General features: G+C 44.7%; 1 protein-coding gene across 3 annotated transcripts in view; it reads right to left on the bottom strand.

The window, feature by feature from the left end:
* NF1 (neurofibromin 1) overlaps positions 1–12,194 on the bottom strand; it is a 166,871-nt gene extending 154,677 nt beyond the window's left edge. For all 3 annotated transcript variants that reach the window (XM_035139244.3, XM_035139245.3, XM_035139246.3), the window contains exons 1-2: positions 11,805–12,194; positions 2,155–2,298 (exon numbers count right to left, since the gene is read on the bottom strand). In XM_035139244.3, the coding sequence (XP_034995135.1) occupies positions 2,155–2,298; positions 11,805–11,864 (204 nt within the window). In that variant the 5' untranslated portion in view covers positions 11,865–12,194. The remainder of the gene's footprint in view (positions 1–2,154; positions 2,299–11,804) is intronic.
* Between the last annotated feature and the right edge of the window lie 14,352 nt (positions 12,195–26,546).

Here is a 26,546-nt window from a genome sequence, read left to right as displayed (position 1 = left end):
CATGTTGCATTCAGTGTTAGTCCTACTCAGGGTAAAGGTAAAGGGACCCCTGGCCATTAGGTCAAGTCATGACCGACTGGGGTTGTGCCGCTCATCTCGTGTTATTGGCAGCTTCCAGGTCATGTGGCCAGCATGACAAAGCTGCTTCTGGCGAACCAGAGCAGCACACAGAAACGCCGTTGACCTTCCTGCTGTAGCGGTACCTATTTATCTACTTGCACTTTGACGTGCTTTCAAACTGCTAGGTTGGCAGGAGCTGGGACCGAGCAACGGGAACTCACCCCGGCGCGGGGATTCGAACCGCTGACCTTCTGATCGGCAAGCCCTAGGCTCTGTGGTTTAACCCACAGTGCCACCCGCATCCCCCTACTCTGAGTAGACCCATTTAAATTAATGTGCATGACTAACGTAGGCCTATAAATTTCAGTGGGCCTACTATGAGAATAAATTAGCTGGATACAGTGCAATGTTTCCCAGATGAGCATCAGGAGACCAGAAAATTATTTTGTTTCTTGAAAACTTCAGCAAGATCTGGAGCCCTTGAGGTTAATTTATTCAATCGAGACATTTCTATACCACCCATCAACCAAGGTCGCTGGACAGTTGCAAACTTAGAACCAGAAAATACAACCCCAAAATTGACAAATAGTATTTGTATTCAGGCAGCGACCATTTTGTGCATGTCCAACTGATGCGTGGGTGATTTTGGACCTGGAAGAGGGCAGAATGTGGGGGACAGGGTGCACATGCAGGGGCAAGGAACAGAACCCCCACCCAAAATGGTCACTACCTGTACTAGAAAATAAAAATATGCACCAAGTCAGCAAATATAATAAACAAATAATCAGGAGAGATGTGGTTAGCAAAAAATATTGTAGCCCCCCCCCCCCCGCAAGGCAGGGGATGCCAGGACCAGAAAGCCCTTATCCACTGTGCTTCTACTTCCCCTCACTGGGTGGGGGGAAGGTGGAGAGCTACATTTGTGGAAGAAATCAAACAGGGCTTCACAGTTTAAACGCAGGTATTCTCTATACCTTCCTCATTCCCTTTCCTCTCCTGACCCAGTCAGTCATGTTCTCTGTAAAACCATCCTAAAGCACATGAAAACCCTATGCATACAGGTTTTATTCCAAACACAGGATTCAGATTACCTTGGGAACAGAACTTGGACTTTGGGGTATGCAAACCAGTCAAACCCACAACATTCAAAAGAGAGATAAAACGAGGAGGCATCAGTTCCCTAGTGAAACATCTGGCCCTCCAGATGTTGCTGAACTACATCTCCTATCAGCCCCAGCAAGCATGGTCAACGCCAGAGAGCATCAATAATGTTAAAATTAAAGGGCATATCCCTCAGGACTAGACAGTGGGTGGGTGGCAGGGAAGTTGCATGATGTTAAAACTTTGAGCTATAGTTCTGATGAGAGAAAGGGCTAACTCCCAACAGATACAAGACTGAACATGGGAAGATAAATGGCATCCTGTTATTCAGGCCTCACCATGTTCACTAAACCACTTAATGTGTGCCATAGCTTGCCCCTTCACATAGACAATAGCAAACAATGGCCGTGCTTGGCTTTTTACCCCCCCCCCCCCAAAAAAAAGCCACTGCAATCTGCAATTGAATCAGGATGTCTCTAATTAACCACAATTTCCTGTTTTGTCCATACTGGAAACTATGGTCACAAGTTTCAGAATTACCTAAAATAGTCAATTTCAGACCATGGTCTAAAAACCTGGTTTGTTCCAAATGTAATGGGAATGCATGGCTAGTTAGAGGCTTCCTGTTTTAACCACAGCTCATGCAAAGGGTTCCCATGTCTGTGCAGATCTTGGCTTCATAAGGGCAGCTGCAATTGTCCAAACTGGGCCAACATCATTTGTCCTGGTTACACACAAAACAGGACTTACCTGGTTTGATCTTGTTTTAAAGAAGCTTGCTATTTCCAACTATGGAGGGGAGCATTTTTAATCAGCAGCATTGCATATAAGAAATCAATATGTTTATCAAGTACCAACGGAACCACTGGCATCCAATATCCACTGGTAACTGGGCAAGCAAACACACATATTCCCTTCCTAACCTATGGTTCCTTCATCTCCTGCTTTCCCCACCTACAATAAGCCTCTTAAAGGCAAGAGAATAGCACTTACCATATTGTTAACATTTTTTAATATATTGGTGAGGCCACTGATAACCAAGGAAAACTTGTACTTTGAAATATTGATGAGACATTCCTTGTTATGTTCCGTGCTGACTTTAGTGTGGGTATTCTGTTGACTAGCTTTGATTGGAAGCTGCAGGTGAGGGGGAGAAAGAAAAACAGTAAGCATTCACTTAGAAGAAAACTTCCAGAGCTCCAGTGTATTACACTGAAGGCTTTTTTCTTTAACTTTTCATGCAGAGCTCTTTGGGTATGCCAAAAACCAACATGGTGCCAGTTTTCAGCTCTTCCCCACCACCCCCATTTTAACAAGCATGGGAAGTGTATGTGAATGTTCAGGTTCAGATACAACACTTGACCATGAATGAGCCTAAATTTCTCCTGGGCTTGCATGCTCTCTCACTTTCCTCTCCTCCTACTGCAGTAGCAGGAGGAGATGCTCAGAAGCTTTTAATATGCTTTAACTAAAAGGTCCAAACTTGCCCTCTTTTTTTTTTTTTAAAGATTTTATTTAAGAATTTGTTAAAACATTACACAACATCTTCGAACCAATCCAAGAACATTCAGTTGTATTTTACACGTATCAAAATTATAAGGTATCGAAAAGGGAAAGAAAGGGTAAGAGAGAAAGAGAAGGGAGTGGGGTGTGGGTGAGGAGAAGGGCATAGGACCAAGGGGGGAGGAGGAAGTAGACATATGAACAAAGGATGGAGAAAAGAAAAAAGACCGAGAAAGCAGGGACGGGACAGGGTAAAGGTAGAAGAGGGAAAGGTAGTGGGCAAAGAAAGTAAGAGCAAAGGAAAAGGAAGAAAAGAAAGAAGGAAAGAAAAGATTTATTTAAAGGTCCACTTGAGAGAAATCATCTCAAGGGCATAATACTTCCACCGCTTTCGGCACAGTATTTCTTGTTACATTTTCGTTCTCCTGTCGAACATATTTTAATAAACATCTTACCTTTGTACCTATCTAACAGTTATAGTTTATATACAATATTTATCCTTACAGGGTTATTCCAAACATAGCCATGTTTTTGTCCCCTTGTCTGTTTTTTTTAAAATAATCATTTAGACATTCCCATTGTTTTTTTATCCTGTTCTTTGGTTTTTGTCGTATTATATCTGTGAGTTTCGCCAACTCCAAATACTCACACAGTTTATTTACCCATTCTCCTTTTGTTGGTACAAGGGTACCTTTCCAATATTTAGCAATCAACACTCTGGCGGCTGTTGTCGCATATAGAAAAATATTGGTTCTATCTTGTGGTACATCACTACCCAGGATGCCCAAAAGGTAGGATTCTACTTTTTTTGGAAAAGATGTTTTTATTAACTTTTGAATTTCCGTATGAATCATATCCCAATATATTTGCTCTCTCTCCTCTCAAGAGGGCAAGTTTGCGCAAAAATATTGCAAAAAGAATGTGCAAACTTGCCCTCTTGAGAGGAGAGAGAGCAAATCAGAGGAGAGGTCAGCCTCATTCACATAGTGCTAAATCACTATTATAATATTTACAAGTATTCAAATAAACTGCTTTCCACTAAAAAAATTTGACTGTAGCATTTAAAGCAGGCATCCTCAAACTGCGGCCCTCCAGATGTTTTGGCCTACAATTCCCATGATCCCTAGCTAACAGAACCATTGGTTGGGGAAGCTAACAGAACCATCCCTAGTTAACAGAACCATCCCTAGCTAACATAACCATTGGTTGTAGTCCAAAACATCTGGAGGGCCGAAGTTTGGGGGTGCCTGATTTAAAGCATATGGATGGTACAATCCTATGCAGTTCTATTCAGAACTAAGCCACTGCGGCGCTCCAGATGTTTTGGCCTACAACTCCCATGATCCCTAGCTCACAGGACCATTGGTTGGGGAAGATGGGAATTGTAGTCCAAAACATCTGGAGGGCCGAAGTTTGGGGATGCCTGATTTAAAGCATATGGATGGTGCAATCCTATGCATTTCTACTCAGAACTAAGCCACCCTGAGTTCAATGGGATGTACGCCCAATTAAGTGTGTATGACAGGTGTGGAGGAGTTTTGGCCCTCCAGATGTTGCTGAGCTCCATCTCCTATCAGCCTCAGCAAGCATGGTCCACCACACCCAGGCTTGATGAGAGTTGTAGTTCAGCAACATCTGGATGACCAAAGGTTCCCTACACTGCCAGTATAAGATTGCAGTCTAAGGCTGCGTACATTCCATACCTTTAAAGCACATTTGTAACACAGTTTCCCCCTCATAGAATTATGGGCACTGTAGTTTGTTAAGAGTTGCTGGGAATCGTAACTCTGTGAGGGCAAACTACAATGCCCAGAATTCTTTGAAGGGGGGGGACATGCTTTAAAAGTATAGTTGGAAGCCGCCCAGAGTGGCTGGGGAAACCCAGCCAGATGGGTGGGGTATAAATATTATTATTATTATTATTATTATTATTATTATTATTATTATTATTATAGTGTGTATGTATGCAGCCTAAGTGTGCTTTACTGTTCAATTACTTCTAGTCATTGGAAAGAACTTCTGACATATTTATACAGCATGTACAATTAAAGCATGGCCTTCTAAAATAAGTTGTGTTTACTAGCAGGACCTTAATTTTAACCTGCCATAGCAAAAGCACCACGAGCCTCTGTGACTGGGACACGCCCCAGCCATGTGAGATTGTCCACAACACGTATGTTCAACTTTCTCAGACCCTAGGTGTACCCTGAGCCCCACCCACCCTGAAAAAAACTAACTGCGCTCTTCCTTCCTTTCTTTCACTATCCATGCCTATCTTTCTCCTCCCCTCCACCCTGAGAACAATTTGAAAGAACATGAAGCAGTTCTTATGGGGAAGCTAATCAGATTTGATCCTGACAGTTGCCTGGATGGGAGACCACCTGGGAACCATAGCTAAGCTGCTCTGAGTTCACCACGGGAACTCGTTTTAGTAATTTATGCTATAAACTTGTTGAATAAAGCAATTCATTTTCTCCCCGTTTCCTGCCTACTTATGACTGGGGGAGGGGGAGAGGAGACCAAAGAAAACGAAAATGGTGGTAGTGCTGATGCGATCCACCTTGCTAGGTTCCAAAGACCACAGCCAATACAAACAGGGCTGAGTTCAAGATGGAGCTGGAAAGGAACAGCTGGGAGCCTTACAATGTGCTCCCCGTTATTCCTTAGCAAATGGGGCTTGCCTTCGCCACCAGTTTGGAACTGGCTTGTTTCCAACCAGCAAGCATAGTTCGCATTAACCTCATCAGATGACATTATAAACAAAAATGGAAGCGAAAGCCTCTGAGCTCCTCCTCATGGTTGCGCCAGAGGAGATGCGGGGGTGGGGGAGCGCATGAGCCCAAGGCTTGCTGTGGATCACTTCTGTCATGCTATACCATGGTCCAAATGCAGCAGCTGTGGCCTGAGATATCCCATGCTGGAACTGGCTATTGTAAAATGCACTTCATCATTGACATTATAATCAAAGAGTAACTCTGAGATGCATTTCACTACCTGTCTTTTGTAACCTACTGCAAAGGTATTTGGCAAAATGTGTTTCTACCAATGTTTAGCTTCTCTCTGAACTGTATCAGTTAAAACTCAAAAGTTCGGAAGTCCCAACAGCAGCACAGATAAGACTTGAAATGACTCCACAAATCCAAGATATTAATCCTGCTCCGTGAACACTAGACACTTTGTTTTAAGCTGCATCCATAAATTCTTCAAAAGGTCACAGACCAATCATTTCCCTCATGCGTCATTTACCAGTCAGTTGGTCTCAATTGTTGAACAAAACCTTGCAGAAAACCCCACTTTGAGGAAGTTTTACTTTTGATCAAAGCCAACAGCTTTTTGATGGAAGCAGCACACAACAGACAAAAAGTGCACTTACAAAAAAAAAAGTATTTCACACGAAGCAGGGGTGGGTGGTTAATCAGCAAAAACGTAATGAAATTGCTTTCCTTTGCTTTCTATTAAAACCTCTGAACACTGAAGACCTCCAGCTGAATCGCTGTGAGGAACCACTTCCTTTATCAGCATCTACTACTGGTATTATCACCAGTTGCAAAGTTAGTAGTGCACTGGATAAGTTTCAGCCACTCTCAATGTACTCCTCTGCTAAAATTTAATTCCCACAGCTGCTATTCCGCGAGACAAGAGCATACATGTTGGACTGAAATATATGGAGTTGCAGCCTAATTTCTGTCTACTGGTCCACTTTCTCCATGAAGCCAGACAGACGGATAAGAATAAAAATGCTTCTCACCAGACTGCTAAGTCTCGGTCAGAGTAGTTCCCAAGGTTCGAGACCCATGAAAATTAGTTCACCTGTATATATTACGTAACTTTATACCATGCTTATTCTGACTTTCCTTGAGGAAACTTGTCACCAAGAAATGCTTATCTACTTAGTTTTTTAAATGAAGGGGGACATTTCTACTACTCTTCCTAGAAAGGGAGGAGTGTACACCCAAAATGTTAAAGAACTTCCAAAGAACCTGGAATTTACCTAGCCCCACAACACAATGGTTACTGAAATAGTCCCAAAGGATGCTTTTGTAAATCTCTTTAAAACGGAAGGGAGCAAAGAAGTGTAAACCCCCCCCCCAATACTCAAGCCACAAGCCAGCTTAAAACTAAAATTTGGTGAGCACTTAGTCCCAGTTACACTGATTAGAGAATTCCGAATATTGGATATTTGCATACCTAACTGGGAAAACATGAGAGCATAAAGTTTACCTCGCAAGAAGAGCCAGTGTGTAAGCCACATATGAGATGGAATGCCAGGATCTGAAAATTCTATTACCTCTTCACCAGATTCAGATTTCTTTACAGTATTTTGGAAAGGAGAGAGGTGGCTCCCAGGAACCATAATCCAAACTTGCATACTGGACACTTCATTTCAGAGTACGGTATATATGACAAAGGTTTATGTGTGTGTTTTTAAAAAGCTGCAACTCAAGAGTACTTCCCAGATGAGCAACCACTAAGCAGCTATGAAGGAAAAACCAAGGACTGTTGCCAATTTCTGCCTGTTTATCAGTACCTCTCTCTCCTAGATGATCAGGCTTGTCAGGAACACAACAGGGCCTTTACAGCAGTGACCCCTCGCCTTTTCAACTCCCTCTCCCTGTAGATGTTTGTGAGGGGCTCCATCCTCTGAAGATTTCTTTTTTAACCCACCTTTGGGTTAGGGTTCCAGTGCAACTTAAAACTTGCTTTTATATTTTTTAATTTATTTGTTTCATTACATTTCTATATTGTCCTTCATCCGAGGATCACAGGGCACTTTATAATATAAATACACACCAAGCAAAAACAATACATCTCACAATAATTTGGTGGTGCAGTCTAGCTAGAAACATGACATATGCCAATGGGGGGGGGAGCCAAATTTTATAAGTTTGATAATCTCCTTCTGTCCACAGCAATAGCCCAGAAAGTCCCATTTAAAAAGCAACTGAATTTACTTCCAAAAAAGCAATGTAGGATGAAGTGAAAGATCCTACTAGGACAGTAATTTCCAACAACTTCTGTTTGCAAGGGAAATCACATCTTTTGTAGATCACTTTGAGAGCTTTGGCTGAGGAGTAGCTAGCAAATGCCTTAAATAAATAAAATAATTTTGGGGGAATTTACTTGCATGAGAAATTAGCTCATCATTAGAAAGTGTCATTCTTCCAAAGTAGGAAATAATTCCCTCAATATCTCTTTCTTTAAAGATAACATAGCAGCTATGGGAAAGTGTTTGAACAGTTTACGTCCATAACTCCTATATTGCGTTAGCCAGCTCAATTCCACAAGGAAAATGACAAATCTTATGGTATTTCACCCAAGCAGTATGCCCCATTTCCCATACATTACTGCCCCCTTTCACATGGAACAAGGATGAAGTCTACCATTTTAATACCCATCTAGCTGAATGGAAGCAAGTGAAAAGTGATGCATGATGGGGCAAAATTATGGGGCCAGAACTGGCACTGACCAATTGTTGTATCCTTAGGGTTGTAGTGGGCAGCTCAAGGAAAATGCTGATATTGTGTACAGAAACTGGTAAAAATGTGAACTTCATGTTAGAGATTCATTAGGAAAGGAAGTTAAAATAAAACTGCCAATATTGTAATGCCACAATACAAATCTATGGTGTGATGTGTATAGCTCTGGTTGTTTGCTGCTGCTCAAAAAGAACACAGCAGAGCGGGAGAAGGTTCACTTAATTATCAGGGAGATAGAACAGCTCTCCTATGAGAAAAGACAACAACGTTTGATCCTTTGGATTAGTAAAAAAGGGAATAAGTAACAACAATGTGATAGAGGTGTGTAAAATTATGAACTGTGTGGAGAAAGTGGACATAGAGGGTTTTTCTCTCTCTCAAAATGCTAGATGCTGAATATTGGAAAATTCAGGACAGACCAAGGGGAAGACAGTTAACCTATGGAATTCAATGCCGCAAGATGAAGTGATGGCCTCTGTTATGTACTGAGCTGAATCCTAGAACAATAGGATTCAGAATCAGCGGGAGCTACCCAATCCAACTCCAGGTGGAAGTGAATCCGCAACCTGATTGGCCTGCTGGAGCAGCCAATCAGGCGGCTGGCAGAAGTGAATCTGCTACCTGATTGGCCTGTAGGAGCAGCCAATCAGGCTGCAGGCAGAAGTCAATCCACAATATAATTGGCCCACAGGTGTAGCCCTGAAGTAGCCAATCACGCAAGGCCCATTGTGTAAATAATGTATATAAGCAGATGGTTTTGGGAAAAGAGCCATTCGTCTTCTCTTCTTCTCCTTGATGAATATGAGCTGAATAAAGAGCATGAAATTCACTCTCGACTCCGAGTATATTTCAGCCTCCAACTAGAACTGCTTCAAAAGAGGATTAGACAGATTCATGGAGGATAAGACTACGTACACTAGTTATGATGTGCTGCCTAGGATTAGAAGCAGTATGCCTCTGAATACCAGCTGCTGAGAATTTTGAGTAGGGGGAAACCTACTGTGCTCATGATTGCTTAGGGACTTCCAAGAGGCACCTGTCTGGCCAACAGGATAGTTGACAAGATGGGTCTTTTGGCCTGATCCAGCAGGACTCTTCTGCCCAGAATGTCACAAAACAAAGCTCTCTTTCAATGGTTTGCTTTAAAATGGATCCAGTAGGACACTCAGAAGGGCAGTTCCATAATTATCTCAAGTTAGTGTATCCCCTTATTTCCCTCCTTCCAAGTTCAACTCACAAGCAGCAAGTCCCAATTTGTTCAAAAACTTCAGCTGATGTGAGTGGTGCACCCACTCACAGTGGTACCCCCTATTCCCATGCTGCATAACTGGGTCTTCACTGGGCCCAGAAGACCCCTTCATTGATCTATAGGATGTCCACCTACTTTCAATCCTACTGCAAACCATCTGTGCCCCATTTTTCATACATAAGCACCCCCTTTCACATGGAACAAGGATGAAGTCTGACTACATCTATTGCTGCATCCTTCATTCCACAGGGCTCCCAGTTCCCACATCCAGTAAGAGAAAAGTTCCAATGAGCCAAACTGCTTCCCCTCCTTTTTCCCTCAAAGACCCCAACTTTTACAAATCCCAGAATCATACCTTCCCAAAACTCAAAGATTGAGCCCAATTTCTTCTACATTTTTTCTCTTGAAAGAACCCTGGAAGGGGCAGTTCCTCAACGATTCACTAACAATACTACAATATCACACTACAATATCACAACAGGCTCCCCACATCCACAGCAATGTGGGGTGCAGAGTTTTCCAGTGCTATATTTTTCAGTGGAAAATGTTCCATTTTGTAAGTTTATTTAGCCTTCTTTACTAAATACAGGTAAAATAAAAATGTTAAACTGGATAAACCTTTGATACTGAAAGTTTCCTAATGCAAATTATCCTATGCAAATCACAATTTTTTTGGGAAAAATATCTGGATAACCCACAACTTTCTTCCTTTAAGAGGAATAAGCTGGATTGCATCCAGCTACTTCTTTATTCCATTCAAGGAAGACTCGTTTTCCAGTTCTCTCTCAACTTAAACACACACATCCAGCCCTCATAGAGTAGAACTCAATTGGTACAGTTGCCAGCATCCAGCTCAGTTGGTGCTGATAATGTTGCAGATTCGATGTCCTTAAGGGACAGCTGCATGTTCCTGCATGACAGGGGGAAGGACTAGGTGATCCTCAGTGTCCCTTCCAACTCTATGATTCTATCCTGTGCCATTTACAAAGAAAAGGAATCCAGCACATCTTTAGAAGGGGCCAGTAAACTCCATCCCACAAGACTGACAAAAAGTACTCTGGTACCTTGCAAACTGGCAGGTTTATTGTGACAGAAGCTTTCAAGGACCACAGCCCATTTTTGTCATATACACAGCCACCTCTATCTAGACCACGAAAGCTTCTGCCACAACAAATGTTTTAAGTATTTGAGGCGCCATAAGTGTATTTTATTGCAAACCTAAAGATAAAATGCAAAGGCATAACAACAGCTGTTTCTCGGTACCACTGATAAAGTGACACCCAACTAGATCAGCTACTGCTCTTCAACTCACCTCCAGGATGCCCTACTACAGCTGTTACTCAAAAGAACAACACACAACTCCAGTGCATCTTTGGTGGGGAAGAGGGAAAAGTGGGCTCACCCCACTAGTAATGAGCTTTAGCGCATCATCTGCTCAACTCAAAGCAGGGTGTGGGTAGAGTTCCTAAATGGTCAACACCAACTCTCATCCTTCAAAGACCCCAAGACCACAGTAAGCAACAACCATATATACCAGGCATCCCCAAACTTCGGCCCTCCAGATGTTTTGGACTGCAATTCCCACCATCCCTGACCACTGGTCCTGTTAGCTAGGCATCATGGGAATTGTAGGCCAAAACATCGGGAGGGACGCAGTTTGGAGATGCCTGATATATACAATTCCAGTGCAAACATGATGGGGGGGAGTGGAAAGATGGATTCATGCCCACCACAAATGTGTATGCTCCACACTCTTTATGTTCTTGTATAGAGAGAGATGGGACTCTGCTCCCCGCCGCCTTTAATCAGTTTGGGTGTGTATCGTTTGGGAGATCTGCAAGGATGCTAAACATACACACACTGACTAAAGGCACTAGCACATCCCTAAAGGGTCCCCATCCCCTCTCCTTGAAGAAGACCAGAGAAAGTGAGGAAAACGTGCACACCTTTTTTCCCTTGCATGGCACCCCAATTCCTCAATCTTTTCCCCAGGAAGCTTTGTCTTCCCACCCACCCCCTCACACCCACCCAAAAAAACCACAGCATCCTTTGAAAAGAGCAGAGGAATCCTCCATCAAGAGGTTGTGGGCTCTCCTTCCTTGGAGGTTTCTAAGCAGCCATCTGTCAAGGGATGCTTTAGTCCAGATTCCTGCATAGCAGGGGGTTGGACTAGAGGACCCTGGGGGGCCCCTTCCAACTCTACAATTCTAGGATCCGACGACACTTCGGCTCTGAAGTCGTGAGGGAAACGGGCCCCCTCAGAAAAGACATACACATATATATAATTATGTATGCATTCGCCCCTCGCTCCTACGGGTTTCTCCCCCCCCCACGAAAGGGCCTTCCAGTCCTTCCCCAAAAGGCCCCCCCCCATCCTACGCCGCCACATATCCTGCAGCCCACAGGGCCGTTACCTGCTCGTCGAAGCGGCTGACCACGGCCTGCACCCACTCCACCGGCTTGTGGGCCGCCATGTCCCGCCGCCCTGCCAGGCGGGGGAGGAGGAGGAGGAGGGTCTCGACGCCCCCGCCCCTTCTTCCCCCTCGGCTCGATCCGGCCGCCGCCGCCGCCGCGCTCTCAGCTCCCCTCCTCCTCCTCAGCCATCACAGCCTACGAGCCACCATGACACCACACCGGAAGCGGGGACCAGAGTCCGCCCCCAACGCCAGCCCCGGACGCCGGGAGAGAGAGAGAGAGAGAGAGAGGGAAGCGGGGGGAGCGACAAGTGGGGCGGGGGTGGGGAGAGAGGGAGGACGGAACGAAGGCAAGGCGCGTGCGCGACGGGCGGAGGGCGCTCGGGCCCCGACGCATGCGCGCGCGAGGTGGGTGGTTTGAGGGGGGAAAGAGCTCGGAAGCCAAAGGGCAGCGGCGCACGCATGGGGAGAGGGTGAGTGAAAGCCGAGGCAGCACGGCGCAGGCGCGACGGGAGGAGATAAGGGCGCAGGCGCGCGGGCGGCGAGGAGGGGCGCGGGAAAGGCGAAGGGGTAGGGGCGCCGGCGCGGGAATGTGCAGGAGGGGTGGAGGAGAAAACGAGTGGCAAAGCCGACGAGCGGGCGAAGGGAAACACTACTGCGCAGGCGCGGCGAAGAGGACAGGGTGGATTGGAAGAAGCTAAGTGGGTTTATATATTGCCGGTTTTTTAAAATCTATGCTGACTTTAGTGGGGCTGTTTTTATTTATGTAATCCTTAATGATTTTAGCTTAACTGCTCGGGGTTTTTTTGCACGTAAATCATGAAGATATAGGATGAGATATTTTTTAAAACAAAAAACATTGGAATCCACCGAAACCAGATCTCGAAATTTAGACGTTTGTTAAATTGATGGACAAAACAGCCCGAACAGGAAGACATTAAATGCAGCATTCCAATACAGTAACTCTTTTTTAAAAAATTATGTTTTGTTTTTCATGGTACGGAGGATACATTTGGGGTAAACAACTGTTAAAACAACAAACAACTTCTCCCGATAAAATTAGAGACTGCATTCTATAACTCTTGATTCCTCTAACAACTTAGAATTGTAGAGTTGGAAGAGACTCCAAGGGTCATCTAGTCCAACCCCCCTGCAACGCAGGAATCTCAGCATGCCGTTTTAGCTCTCTAGCTATTACTGTTGACGAGTCAGATGGACAGCATACAATGATGATTATATACTTCCTAGTTTCCTGAGCTAGTTTATTAGGACGAATGGGGCTCTTCCCACCAATGATAAGTCTATTTACAGTTCTTATATTCCTTCGTGACCCTGATACTTCTGCTACCAGTTTTGCAAATTTTATTTTTTGCCAATTTGTCCACTAGAGGTCACCCGCTTGACGTGAAAACATTTGGTGAGTTGAGCAGAAACCAGAGAAAACCAGAGCGTACTTTGCTTTTATTTATTCAACAATTCTCTGTTGTCATTGAGACTTTAAGCTAGAAAGTTCCCCCCACCGAGCTACAATTTGCAGAGCGGCTTACAGCATGCAAAAATACATAACTGCGACACAACAAAAGAAGACTGAAACAATAAATTAAGCATTTAAAATACAAAACCAAACAGAACAACTTCCACATAAATTGCAACAAAACAAAAGATACAAAAAAGCAACAGCAGCAACTCTCCCCTTTCCATATTCCTTTCCTTCTTGTTTGTCTTTTTTCCTGTTTTGTGAACATTAATAATTATAGCTTTTTCATTTAAAAAACGGTTGGTTGGATGGAACGGATGGAGCAGGTTCATGGCAGGGAAGCTGTTCTTCGCACGCAGCTCCTTGCCTTTCTGGATACAGCTCTCTGTTCAATAAAGCTTCCGTTGCAGGCCTAGCCTTTAAACTTCTGTCTTCATCGCAACAATAGTGCTAGGATGCTCTGTGATACCATTGCACATCATTAAGGTGTGTCCCCACTCTGTCTGGATCCAGTTCCCTTTGCAGGATCACATTGCTGGAGACACTGCTGTCTGGTCACATTTTTTGCTCAGTGTTGAGCCTGATGAGGAGTTCTAGCTCACAACTTAGTAACATCTTGGCTGACCCTAATGCAGCTGTTGTTTTACTGCTTATTCCAGCACTGGTGTTAACAAAGACTTATGCACACATGTCTATGGGACAACCTAACTGCACAATCTCAGTTATGCCACCCCCTAATAAAGATGAGAAATACCAGGATTAGAGAGAGGTGTCTGTTGTGTAAAACCCTGCAGATCAGATGTAGTCACATGTGCCCAGCTAAAACTAATGAGAGAGAGATGAGCGCTTGTTGCCTCAGACCCGTTTCACCGAAAAAACAATCAGGTCTGATGCTCGGTGAGTCTTGTGACCTTGTCATTGTATCATGAACTCGGGATATAGCCACCTCCTTATATGATGTCATGGCATCAGGGTATTGAGGGAACTCCATTATTCTGATCTGTAACCTGAACATAACAAAGACCAAACAACTGGGTGAACTTTCTGTTTTTACGCTACAGGAAGGAAATGAAACAGGCGAAAACTATGTCAAGCTGCAGGGCATCAGGCCAAAAGTCCTGTTTGTAAAGCTTGAGTCAAAGCCTGCGAGACTGGCAGAATATCCAGGCCTGCCAACATATAAATCTCACAGATTCCTCTGCTTTTTTCTTTTTCTTTTTTCTTTTATAATTGCTGCACGTGCATGCACCCCTACGGTAGAATCCTGATGTATATTTTGCTCTAGAAGGCTTAGTTGGGTCAGAATCAAGCATACACTTCCAGAGTTAACACTAAATACATTACATCTGGTAAATGAGCCACCATAGGTGCTAGAGGGCTGTGAAAATTTGTGTCCCAGGCTTTTCAGACTCATCTACGGTACTCAGGTGCAATCTGAAACCAAAGGGGCACATTGGTTGCCAGATGTGAAATATATTAGCCTTTTCAGCTTTCCTACCCAGCAACATAGGCTTGAAGTTCCCCACCTTTGGGTTCTCCTCCTGCCCCAGTTCTGTCCTTGCAACAGCCCTGCAAGGTAGGTTAGGCTGAGTGATGGGGACTGGCCCAAGGTCACCCAGTGAGCTTTAAGACTGAAGGAGAACTTGAAATCTGGTCTTGCTAGTCACAACGCAGTTGGCTAATCCTCATAGATCCATTGCATTAGTTTCTTCACTTTCTTTACATGTGAACACAGAGTAAAGTTGGCATGAGATTGGTCAAAACCTGAGTTCAACACCAGGTGTTCCTAACAGGTGCCCTGACAAATCCACTTTGACCTTGTTTGAGCCTCATTTTTCCCAGTTTATATGTATGTACTGCAAAAGGTGCTCTTGGAACACTGTGCAGACCTGAGTGTCTTTTTCCAGCCACACCTGTCTGCATAAGTTGGTTTGTGCTGAATGTACTTTGGGATCCAGCGGCATTCCAGTGGAAGGAGTGCCTGATTCTCTGCCAGGATCTGCTTCTGCCTCTAGGCAGGTCTGGTTTGTACTGAGGGAGCAGGGATGACAACTGTCACGGGATCCTCCTTTGCAAGGCATTAAGCACAGGGAGTGGCAGAAAATAAAATGGGCTGCTTTTCCTGAAATTCGTGAATCTAGGTTACCATGTGACAGCCCCCATGGAAAGGGTGTACAAAGTTTGCTTTATGGCATCACATGCTTTAAGAGACCTAATTCCTCCAATTATTAGACTTCAAGTTTTTCTCTCCCTTACTGTAGTTGACCCTTCACTAAGCTGCAATGCCCAGCACCCTTTACAAACTACAGTTCCCAGGACTTTTTGGAAGTGGGGATGTGCTTTAAATATAGCCTTAAAGTGCTATTGTGCCATATCAGTGGTCATGGAGAATCTTGGGAACTGTGGTTTAAGGTGCTGACCTCACAGAGCTACAGTTCCCAACACCCTTAACAAACTACAGTTCCCAGGATTATCCATCACTATTGTAGTGGTGTAACAGCACCTTAAAGACTTTCAGACTTGCAGATTTTCCTGAGTCTAGACAACTTGTTTCAGGGATATGCCCTCCCTCTTTCCTCTGTTTCACCCATCTTCTTGCTACCAACCAGTCAGCAGGCTACAGCATATATATTTTTAAGAAGGCTTTTAACACCTTTTATTAAGGTTGCCATTATTAAGGTTGCAACCCTATGCAAATGTACAAGGAAGTAAATGTGAATGAACGCAAGGGGACTTGCTTCTAAGTACAAAGGAATGCACTTAGGAATCCTAAGTGGAAGGCTGGATATCCTTTCATTTTAAATAATTTGCCTTTTAATAGATTTGGATGCAGTAGTTTACCAGGACAGGTCACATTTACACCATACATTTAAAGTGCATTCAATGCACATGGTTCCCACCCCACCCCCCAAAAAATCATGGGAACCATAGTTTGCCTCTCACAGCGCTACAATTCCCAGTACCTTTAACAAACTAGAGTTCCCATTATTATTTGAGGGAAGCCTTGTGCTTTAAGCGCATGTTGTGCAGTACTGTCATACGACACTGTGTCTTAACTCCGTGCAAGGCAAAAGAATGTACTCTGATGTAATTCTGCAAAGTACCGAGACAATTGTGACACTTTAAGGTGAATGAGGCAAAACATAGTAGAGGGTGTGTCAACTCAGCTCTGGGGAGTGCCAGACACTACTTTCCCTTGCACATCTTCTGCTGCAACCCTTGAGATTCTCCTTAACCTCAAATCCAGGCAGGGCAATGGAGCACATACTGTAATTACAGGGTTGCTACTTAAACTGGAAGCATTGATCTTTGTGCCAAGATGCAGGTAATGAAATTAATAGCTCTGTGATTATATAATATGGCCTTTCCCTAAAAGCAAACGTAACAAGTTTTATGTAAACCATATTGCCTTGGCTCTTACTGCTGGTTCTGCTTCTGCCCAAATCTTTATTGCATAAATCGGATCAGTACATAGGCAAAGCACTGGTTACAAGGTATTGCAGGCAGAAAAAAGGTCTAGGTGCATGGCTGAGCGCTAGCTAAGATATTACTCCAACAAGTAGCACGCCCCCTGCATCTTCCTTTCAAAGACTGGGGGCAGAGGGCACAGCTCTTAACATGGCAAGCAGCTGGATTCTCAGGACCGGGCAAGTAAACACATAGCCATCAACTGTCCCGATTTGGGTGGGACATCCTGGAATGATAGAAACCATCAGGCTTATGATGGGATCCCCAGATTATCCCACTTCGGCTCCCATGAGAGTGCAGTCACGAAAGACACTTGTTTGGGGGTGCCATGTTCTCGCACGAGTTACCTGGCTCCTATGAGAGCGCAGCCCCGGAAGATGCACACCCCAATTTTCTCCTGCAGCATGTTGGAGGCTATGAAAATGGGCACTCCAGGGTTGGACCCACAGTGTGTGCTGAGGCCTGCATTTCCATTAAAGTGGAGAATGGAGTCTGCAAAGTTCAGTATTGGTCTTCCTGTTAGTCACCTCCCCAGAAGAGGTAGGCTATTACAGTGTTTTAATTTGCTGGAAGATGCCCAGAGCATTTGAAGTAACCCGGGTGGGTGGCAAGCAAACAAACAAATCATTATTCATTGATAGGAAGAGGCACTAGAAGCAACTCCAAAATAGGAAGTGTCTTACTCGAGATCTCCAGTATCACAGGGGCATAACACTTCTCTCTCCACCCCACTGGCACCTTCTCTAGATCCAGCTCCTTCTTCTCTACATCACGGGCCTCCTCAGGGTTCAGATACTTATTGGGGCCCCAGTTTCACCTCCCCTGACCTGCTGGGACTCTCCGTAGCAGTTGTCAAGCTTCAACTCCCCATGCAGCTACCATTCTTCACCTAGGTGGAATCTAGACACATATAAAAGACGCTGTGAAAATGCTTTTTTTAAACAGCGTTTTGAAAACTATATTGCATTTGCCATGAGCTCTCCATCGCCATCTAGTGTCATATTTGTATAATGAACTTAAAACGCACTTAAAACGTTACATTTGCAGCTGTATAGCTCAGTCCCCAGAATCAGACCGTTTCCTCTGTGACATCTTCACAGGTCAGGAGCCATAACCCATATATGATCAAAACACGACAAGCCTCTTGTTACCTCCTTCTAGTGGAAACAGGATCTGAGCCTCCACTGCCCCCCTAGGGGAAAGTCATCTGTTTAAAATGTGCTTTGAATTTATAGTGTGCATGGGGCCTGTGTTTATTTGGAACAAGAACAGCCCAACTGCCTGAAGCATTTGTGTGACATTCACATATTTTTTCGTGTATGAGACGCCCCTATGTATAAGACGACCCCTATTTTTTGAGCCCAAAATTAAGAAATAAATATTTTAAACACCAAACAGAACTTTGATATTTTATTAAATATTCAAAACACCGGTATACAGTGGTACCTCTGGATGAGACCGGGATCCGTTCTGGAGCACTGTTCGCAACCTGAGCAGTGCGCAACCTGAAGCACCGAATCTGCGCACGCTCACTGCACAATTCGGCACGTCTACGTCATTCAGCGCTTCTGCGCATGTGCGAATCGCCGAACCCGGAAGTAGCCCGTTCCGGTACTTCCGGGTTTGGCGCGTTCATATCCCATGGTGTACACAACCCGCAGCAAACCTAACCAGAGGTACAACTGTATTTAGTACCGTATATTTAAACATCAAACAGTGAGGCAAGCTGTGTGATGGCGCTTGGTCCTGTCACCTTAGTGTAACTCCCGTGTAGCTCCTGCTCCAGCTCTCCCACCTGTGTGTTGCACTTTTGTCTCAGTATTTACGGTATGTACCGTATTTACTCTACAAGCGCCGGCAGATGTGAACACTGGTCGAGGAGCTGTGACTGCCAGAGCTGCCTGAGTGAGTGCGCTTGGGGAATGGGGGGGGGGTCTGGGTAGCCAGGGGGCGGTTGAGGGAACTGGGTGGAAGGGACAGTGTCTGAAGTGGGGGCTGCTGGGAGGGAGTACCAGACCAGGGTTTGTTGTGAGGCCAATAGTGAGGAGAGGCTGGGGGGTGGGGGAAGAGTATGGATGGTGACATGTATGTATTTATTTATATATTCAATTGCAACATTCCTTGTATAAGACAACCCCCCAATTTTAAACTTGGGGGGGGGGATATTGTATTATACACAGAAAAATACGGTATGTATCTCGTTATGTTTGGTTCTGTGTATATTGTAGATATAAAATCTCTTATTCCTTTATTATTATTATTAAAATGTTGAAGAAAAAGAGAGAGAGAGGAATATACTGCCGAATAAAGGCTATCATCTTGTTTTGCGACCACAGCAGAACAGCTTTGTCAAACCACAAAGCAGAGCTCCTTTGAAGTCCTCAAACTCAGATCTTGTCCTCAAACTCAGATCTTGTCCTCAAACTCAGATCTTGTCCATGTTCTGAAGCCGAAAGACAAATGTTAAGCGTCCGGGTCTTTTTCTTGGGGAAAGGGGGAGGAAACAGGAGGAGACGCCTGAACAAAGCAAGGCAGATTTAGGATAAAGGCAGAGTTGTTCATAGCCAAACATCTGTGGAAAATGCATTCGGCTCTTAAGAGCAGTTGCGCTGGCAGAAGGAAGCAAGCCAAATGGCGTCTCAACAGCCAGACTTCCTTTCGCAAGGGGTAGGAATGGAACTGGAAAAGAAGGGCCTCTCTGAAACCCTTGGAATGGTTGGCCTCGGCACACAATATCTGTGATATCTCCCATAATTCAGAGGATTGGAATCTTTGCCTGCCCAGCAGCTTATTCAAGTTAACCACATCCAATCAACATGTTACGCTGCGTCTAAAGGGCCTAGTGACGGTTTGCCTACTCACAGCAGCGACCAGAGGAGAAAGGACTGCTGGGAGGAGCATAGATAGAATAAATGCATCTTCTAACAGCTAAAGTGGATGCCTTCATCTGCCCCAGCTGCAACAAAACATGTCTCTCCCATATCGGTCTCTGCAGCCACTGTAACTCTGCGACAGTTTTAACTTTACCCCCGACGGCACAGTCTTCCATAGTCTCCCAAGACGGACAGGTGCCAACAACAGCCTTGTCGCTTCTACCACATGACGTGCCCAAACATTGTTTTTGCCACATGAGATTCTTCCCCAGTTCCACCACCAAGCTTCCTACGCTCCTATGAAACAGCCCCGAGGGTCACTATTCAGGGACAGATGGTGCCACCATTGCACATGGAAGGAACCAATGAATGAAGGGCAATAGGTCACACCCCCATGGAGCGCCACATGGTTCCATAGCCTCATGCGCCAACCAGACTGTTCGCTCCATCACAGCGATTGAACCTAGGACCTGATCGCATGCAAATAATCATCTGCTCGCCCCTGGAGCTATGGCCCTTTCCCTCCCACAACCTCCTGGCTGCAACCTGGCAACTTTATCTCAGCTGGGAAGCTATAATCCTTCAACGTAGGTAGGTGACAAGCTCCCTCATAGGTAGCCGAGACCTTTTTTCCAGGAGCTCAAGTGTTTCAAATAGCTGCTTCTGAGGTTGTTTTGACGAGGCATTTTAATCATTAACCACTTTAAAAGCTGCTTTCCTAGAGAGAGGCCAAATATGGTTATTGTATTAAAGGGTAAAAAGGTGAGACGCCTTACATTACATTAAAGCGAGAGAGAGAAAGGGAGAGACACTGGACGTCATAGGCTGTCTTTTGTGACCTTCCCAGTTGGGCGACCAGATGCAAAACACACCACAGCTGTCCTATAATCGCACACATCACCTTCATTATCTAGGGTTGGCATATTGTGAAGAGCAAAAAAGAGGACACATTTGCCGACTTATACTTTTAACTATGGATCTCTATGGCGACTCTCATCATGAAAAAGAGGACGTGTCCTGGGGGGGGGGGCGGGGAATAGGGCATATGACATGCCAAAGTTGGCTTCCAAGCCATTTACAAGTACAGTGGTACAGTACCTTGGTCTTGAATTTAATCCGTTCCAGGAGTCCGTTTGACTCCTGAAACGGTTCAAAAACCAAGGCACGGCTTCTGATTAGCCGCAGGAGCTTCCTGCACTCATTCGGAAGCCATATCGGACATTCAGCTTCCGAAAAACATTCGCAAACCGGAACACTCACTTCCGGCTTTGCGGCATTCGGGAGCCTATTTGTTTGGGAGCCAAGCCATTCGACTACCAAGGTACCACTGTATACAACCAATTGCAGAAACATAAACGCACCTAGATTAAAAGAAATAGTACAGTAAAACAATCCCATCAACACATTAAAATAAACACCTGCAATTGAAATGTGCAATAAAGCAAGCCAGACTCTCTGGCTGTTGCTGAACCACGACTCCCAACCACCTCGGCTTGCAGGTTTCCCATTGAGGCATCTGGTTGGCTGCTGTGAGAGCAGGATGCTGGACCAGACAGGCCACTGGGTTGATCCACTAGGTTTGTCGTATGGTCAAATGCAGGGATGGTGGGAGCAGCTGTTCATCAACACCTGGAGGACCAAAGGTTTCCTGCACCTGGCGCTGATCATTTCAGTAGGTGTTACCTTGCATAACAAGCTAGACTTGCTGAAATCCTGTCTTTTACACCAGTGTTAATGGTCAGTGCAGAAGGGAGCCCTGTTTTCTTACGCATCTGGCCACTTAATTTGAAGGCTATCACTCAAAAGTTCATGCTGCAGGGTTGTTGTTCAATAGAGCTGTGAGCTCAGAGGTCGTTGGTCTATCTAGTTCAGTTTTGGGTCACCGTGGATAGTACCATGAAATGGAATAAAAATAAAATACCAGGAATGTCCTATACCAGAAAGTTCAGATAACTTAAGAGCTGTCACATGGAAGATGGAGCAAGCTAGTTTTCTCCTGCTATGGAGGGTAGGACTCGAACCAATGGCCTCAAATTACAAGGAAATTCCAACTAAATATCAGGAAAAGCTTTCTGACAGTAGGAGCTGTTTGACAGTGTAATGGGCTCCCTTGGAAGGTTGTGGACTCTCCTTCCTTGGAGGTTTTCAAGCTGAGGTTGGATGGCCATCTGTCATCGATGCTTTGGTTGAGATTCCTGCAAATGACTTGATGACCCTTGGGATCCCTTCCAACTATGATTGTATGAACCTTCCTACAATTGAGGTTTTGATAATGCGCCTTTTCATTTAATTGATTAATTACTTGGTTAACAAGCAGGTGGTTAATCAGCAACGATCATTTGTCCAGTTGAAAGCAATCATAAGGCTGTGCTGATAAGATTTGCTTACAGCTCCGATGCACCGTTTTTATCAGTCAACACAGGAAGAGTGGGGGAACTAACAGCAGTAATCAGAAAAGGGGAAGCTCAATATTTGCTTTCTTGTTTGCACAAAGCAGTTGGAATAACATGGCTCATAATATTTTTGAGGTTCAGTGTTTTTGCATTTTTGTTTTTCAGCCCATGTCAGAGATCAACTCCCCTCCCACCCTGATGTGAAATATACCATAAGAACAAGAGCAACAACAAAACCCACTGGGTTAATTGGAAGAAAGGGAGGGTTTTGCAACCTGCCATCATTTACTGGTGTTAATAAATTACTTGTTGAGATGATAGATTTGGGGCAAAGGTATGGCAAAGAATGACTTTCCATTCTGCTCATAACAGGAGCAGTTATAGTGGCCAGCAGCCCTTCCCACATCAATTTTACAGTCTTGCCAAGTTGTGTAGCTGTTGCAAAACCTTGCAGTAGAGAAGGCATTGCTGTTTCCCAGGCCTTCTCAGCAATGTCACCGAACGCCTCTGAATAGGTTGTACCCATGATAGCCCGACTCTGGGTATACCCACTGAAATCAATAAATGAGACTAAAATTGGTCCTTTAATTTAAAATGGGTCTACTCTGAGTAGGGCTTGGTTGGATTTTACCATCAAGACCAGGCATCCCCAAACTTCGGCCCTCCAGATTTTTGGACTACAATTCCCATCTTCCCCGACCACTGGTCCTGTTAGCTAGGGATCATGGGAGTTGTAGGCCAAAACAGCTGGAGGGCCGCAGTTTGGGGGTGCCTGATCAAGACACTGCACTCAACAAACACTGAGCTCATCCTGGCGGCCAGGAAAGGTGCCTAGCTTGTAAGTCTGGGGGGGGGGAATGAGAAACCAAGAGAACAAACATCGAGAGACCCATCCCTAATTCCATCCGGTCTATTTTGCAAAACATTGCTTATTTATAGCCAGAAGTAAGTGAGGTTTATATTTCTAGAGCTGGCACAAATGTTGGTGTGATTTTTGTTCTTGTTTTCATTCTAGGCATGCTACCCATCCTTTTAAAAACACACAAAAACAACCCTCACAGAGATTCAGTCCCCCCCAATTCCCCTCACAGAACCTACAGTTCCCAGATTTCACTGAAAAGAGGGATTGAAGGACAAACCACTCCGATAAGTGTTGCTCGTAGGGGCATCCTAACAACTCTCAGCACCCGGAATAAACCACAGGTTGCTCTGGAGGAAGCCATGACTATTTAGAATTGTACAATACTGCTTTAAATGTACAGTGTTGATGTGTACAGAGAAGGGAAGCCCGCCAAGCCTGGAGTCATGTGGGTGAGGAAAGTTCGCGTATTGGCTTGAAAGCACCACTCCTACCTTTGACTGCAGTAACTTTTGATGTTACAGGGATAATGCTAAATGTCACTCAATCATTGAGCTGGTCCTCCTATCATAAGGAGGGGCTTGCCATCATCCCCACGCCTCTTCTGCACCTGCAGCACTCCTTTGCCCTCTTCGCAAACCTTCTCAGCATCTCCCATCAAAGAAAACAAAAACTCATTAACCATGAAGGTATCTGAAGAAGTGTGCATGCACACGAAAGCTCATACCAATGACAAACTTAGCTGGTCTCTAAGGTGCTACTGGAAGAAATAATTTTGTTCCATTAACCATTAACAGCTTTAATCATAAACCCAATATGCTCGTTTTTTAAACACATGCAACACCTTCCTTCCAAGTGCCACGGGGGCTTCTCGTCCGCCCTCCTTGGAGTAACCCTTGCTCCCTGTTTCCTCACTTACCTGCTTTTATCATTGCTCTGTTGCTCTTCAGATATTCGGTGCCAAAGTCTGACTTTGTTAACTCCTGCGTTATTTGAGTTATGCAGCTGCACAAGAGTTATTCAGGCCGGTCAAGCAGCCAAACTGAGCTGCACCTGCCTGGAGAGCCCCATTCAGCACAGGAGCACCATCTGCACAATAGGTTTAAAGCAGTGCTGTACCACTTTACATGGTCATGGCTTCCCCCAGAGAATTCTGGGAACTGTAGTTAGTTAAGGTTGCTGAGAGTTAGTAGGGGACCCTTATTCCCCTTACAGAACTACAAATCCTGAATGGTTTAAGAAGCAATACCTCTTTCCCAAGGGAACTCTGGGAATTGGATAGCTCTGTAAAGAGGGGTCTCCTATAGTACTGCAACTCTCATCACCAGGCATCCCCAAACTGCGGCCCTCCAGATGTTTTGGCCTACAACTCCCATGATCCTTAGCTAACAGGACCAGTGGGCAGGGATGATGGGAATTGTAGTCCAAAACATCTGGCGGGCCGAAGTTTGGGAATGCCTGCTCATCACCCTTAACAAACTACTATTCCCAGAATTCTTTGGGGTAAGCCATAACAGTTTAAAGAGGTAGGAACAGAGTTTTTAACACACACTGTTTTTAATGCTGTGTTGAATTTAAAACTGTTGTAATCCAACCCTGGGATCTGATGGCAAAGGACCATAGCTGCCAAGTTTTCACTTTTCTCACGAGGAAGCCTATTCAGCATAAGGGAAAATCCCTGTAAAAAAGGGATAACTTGGCAGCTATGCAAAGGACAGGTAAGAAATTGACTTTGTTTAGTCGTTTAGTCGTGTCCGACTCTTCGTGACCCCATGGACCATAGCACGCCAGGCACTCCTGTCTTGCACTGCCTCCCACAGTTTGGTCAAACTCATGTTCGTAGCTTCGAGAACACTGTCCAACCATCTTGTCCTCTGTCGTCCCCTTCTCCTAGTGCCCTCAATCTTTCCCAACATCAGGGTCTTTTCCAAGGATTCTTCCCTTCTCATGAGGTGGCCAAAGTATTGGAGCCTCAGCTTCACGATCTGTCCTTCCAGTGAGCACTCAGGGCTGATTTCCTTTAGAATGGATAAAATTGACTAGGAATAGTAATTATTATTTAAAGTAAAAACTGCATCTTTTGTCTGTGTATGAGGAGGATTATGAAATATCACTGTCAAGCCCTGTTTGGACTCTCGTCTTCCAGGATATGCTATTCTTTTGCTAATGACATATCATCGTACCCAGAAACTTGTTTTTGTTTTGGCAAAGTGTGCCACAGTAACATGATACTCAACCTCCTTGTTATTCATGGTCAAACAATTTAATGCAAGAGCTGGCAGAGGAAAGGGAAGCTACGTTGGTGCATGCCAACAAAAAGCGTTCAACAAACACACACACAAAGCCCATAGGAAGGCTCTGAATCACTTGCCTAGATTTGCAACACTGACAGGACATTTAGAACTCAATTAATGCAGTGGTTTTTTTACCTTCACACTTCCACTCCTTGACACCTTCCTGCTTGCCTGAAAGTAATTCTTATTCTGTTAGTTATTTCAAAGTCTAAAAAAATACTCTTAATTAGGGTCAAGGGTTCGAGTCCCATGTTGGACAAAAGATTACTGCATTGCAGGGGGTGGACTAGATGGCCCTCGTGATCCCTTCCAATTCTATGATTCTATAAAAAAGCACAAAACCAGGGGGACACGGCAGCGAGGCTCTAACACAGGGGTGGGAAAACCTTTTTGCCATTCTGGGGAATCTTCTGGAGGCATTTGGGGCAAGAGGTAAAAGTGGGAAGAGCAACTAATTCATATTTTACCACCGTACAATATGCTGATTTATACAACCAACCACCTCTGCATCCTCTGGTCAGGCAAGAAAGAGGAATTACCGGAGTTCAAGGACATATTCCAGGCAGGAAAAAACACTCAGGGAGCGTAGCAGGATGTGAGGCCCGGGAAGAGTCCTGAGGGCCAGGTGGAAAGAGGCTTTGAGGGCCGCATTTGGCCTCTGGATGTAAAGTTCCCCACCCCTGCTCTAACATATAGACCTATTAATAATAATAATACCCCACCCATCTGACTGGGTATCCCGAACCACTCTGGGCGACTCCCAACAGAGGACTAAAAACAGGACAAAACTTCAAACATTAAAAACTTCCCTAAACAGCAAGACTGGCTAGAGCAGGGGTAGGCAACCTAAGGCCGAATCTGGCCCAATCACCTTCTAAATCCGCCCTGCGGACGGTACGGGAATCAGCATGTTTTTACATGAGTAGAATGTGTTGTTTTATTTGAAATGCATCTCTGGGTTATTTGTGGGGTATAGGAATTCGTTCACCCCCCTAAATATATATATATATATAGTCCGGCCCCTCACAAGGTCTGAGGGACAGCCCACGGCTGAAAAACGTTGCTGACCCCTGGAGTCCAAGTATCAGCGAAATGTAAAATAGTACACCTGGAACGCTTTTAAATACTATAATGATAAACAGAATGGAGCCGCTGGTTCCTGGAAGAATCCAACCCCCTTGACAAATTCACATAAGGTGAAGCCTTTTCAGAGACTGAGCTTTTCTTACTATGGCATCACTATAACATGATAAGTTGTGCCTGCTTATATTTTCGCTCTGTCCATTTGTAGAAACCAGTGTGGTATTTGGGGGAGGTAGACTTTGAGAGCAGAAAGATATGGAGGTCTCGTACACCCCAGGTAGTGTGGTTGCTGACC

The sequence above is a fragment of the Zootoca vivipara genome, chromosome 14, assembly GCF_965207765.1.
Source record: "Zootoca vivipara chromosome 14, rZooViv2.hap1.1, whole genome shotgun sequence".
NCBI lineage: Eukaryota > Metazoa > Chordata > Lepidosauria > Squamata > Lacertidae > Zootoca > Zootoca vivipara.
Note: the sequence above shows the minus strand (reverse complement) of the source record. Positions and strands in the feature narration are given on the sequence as shown.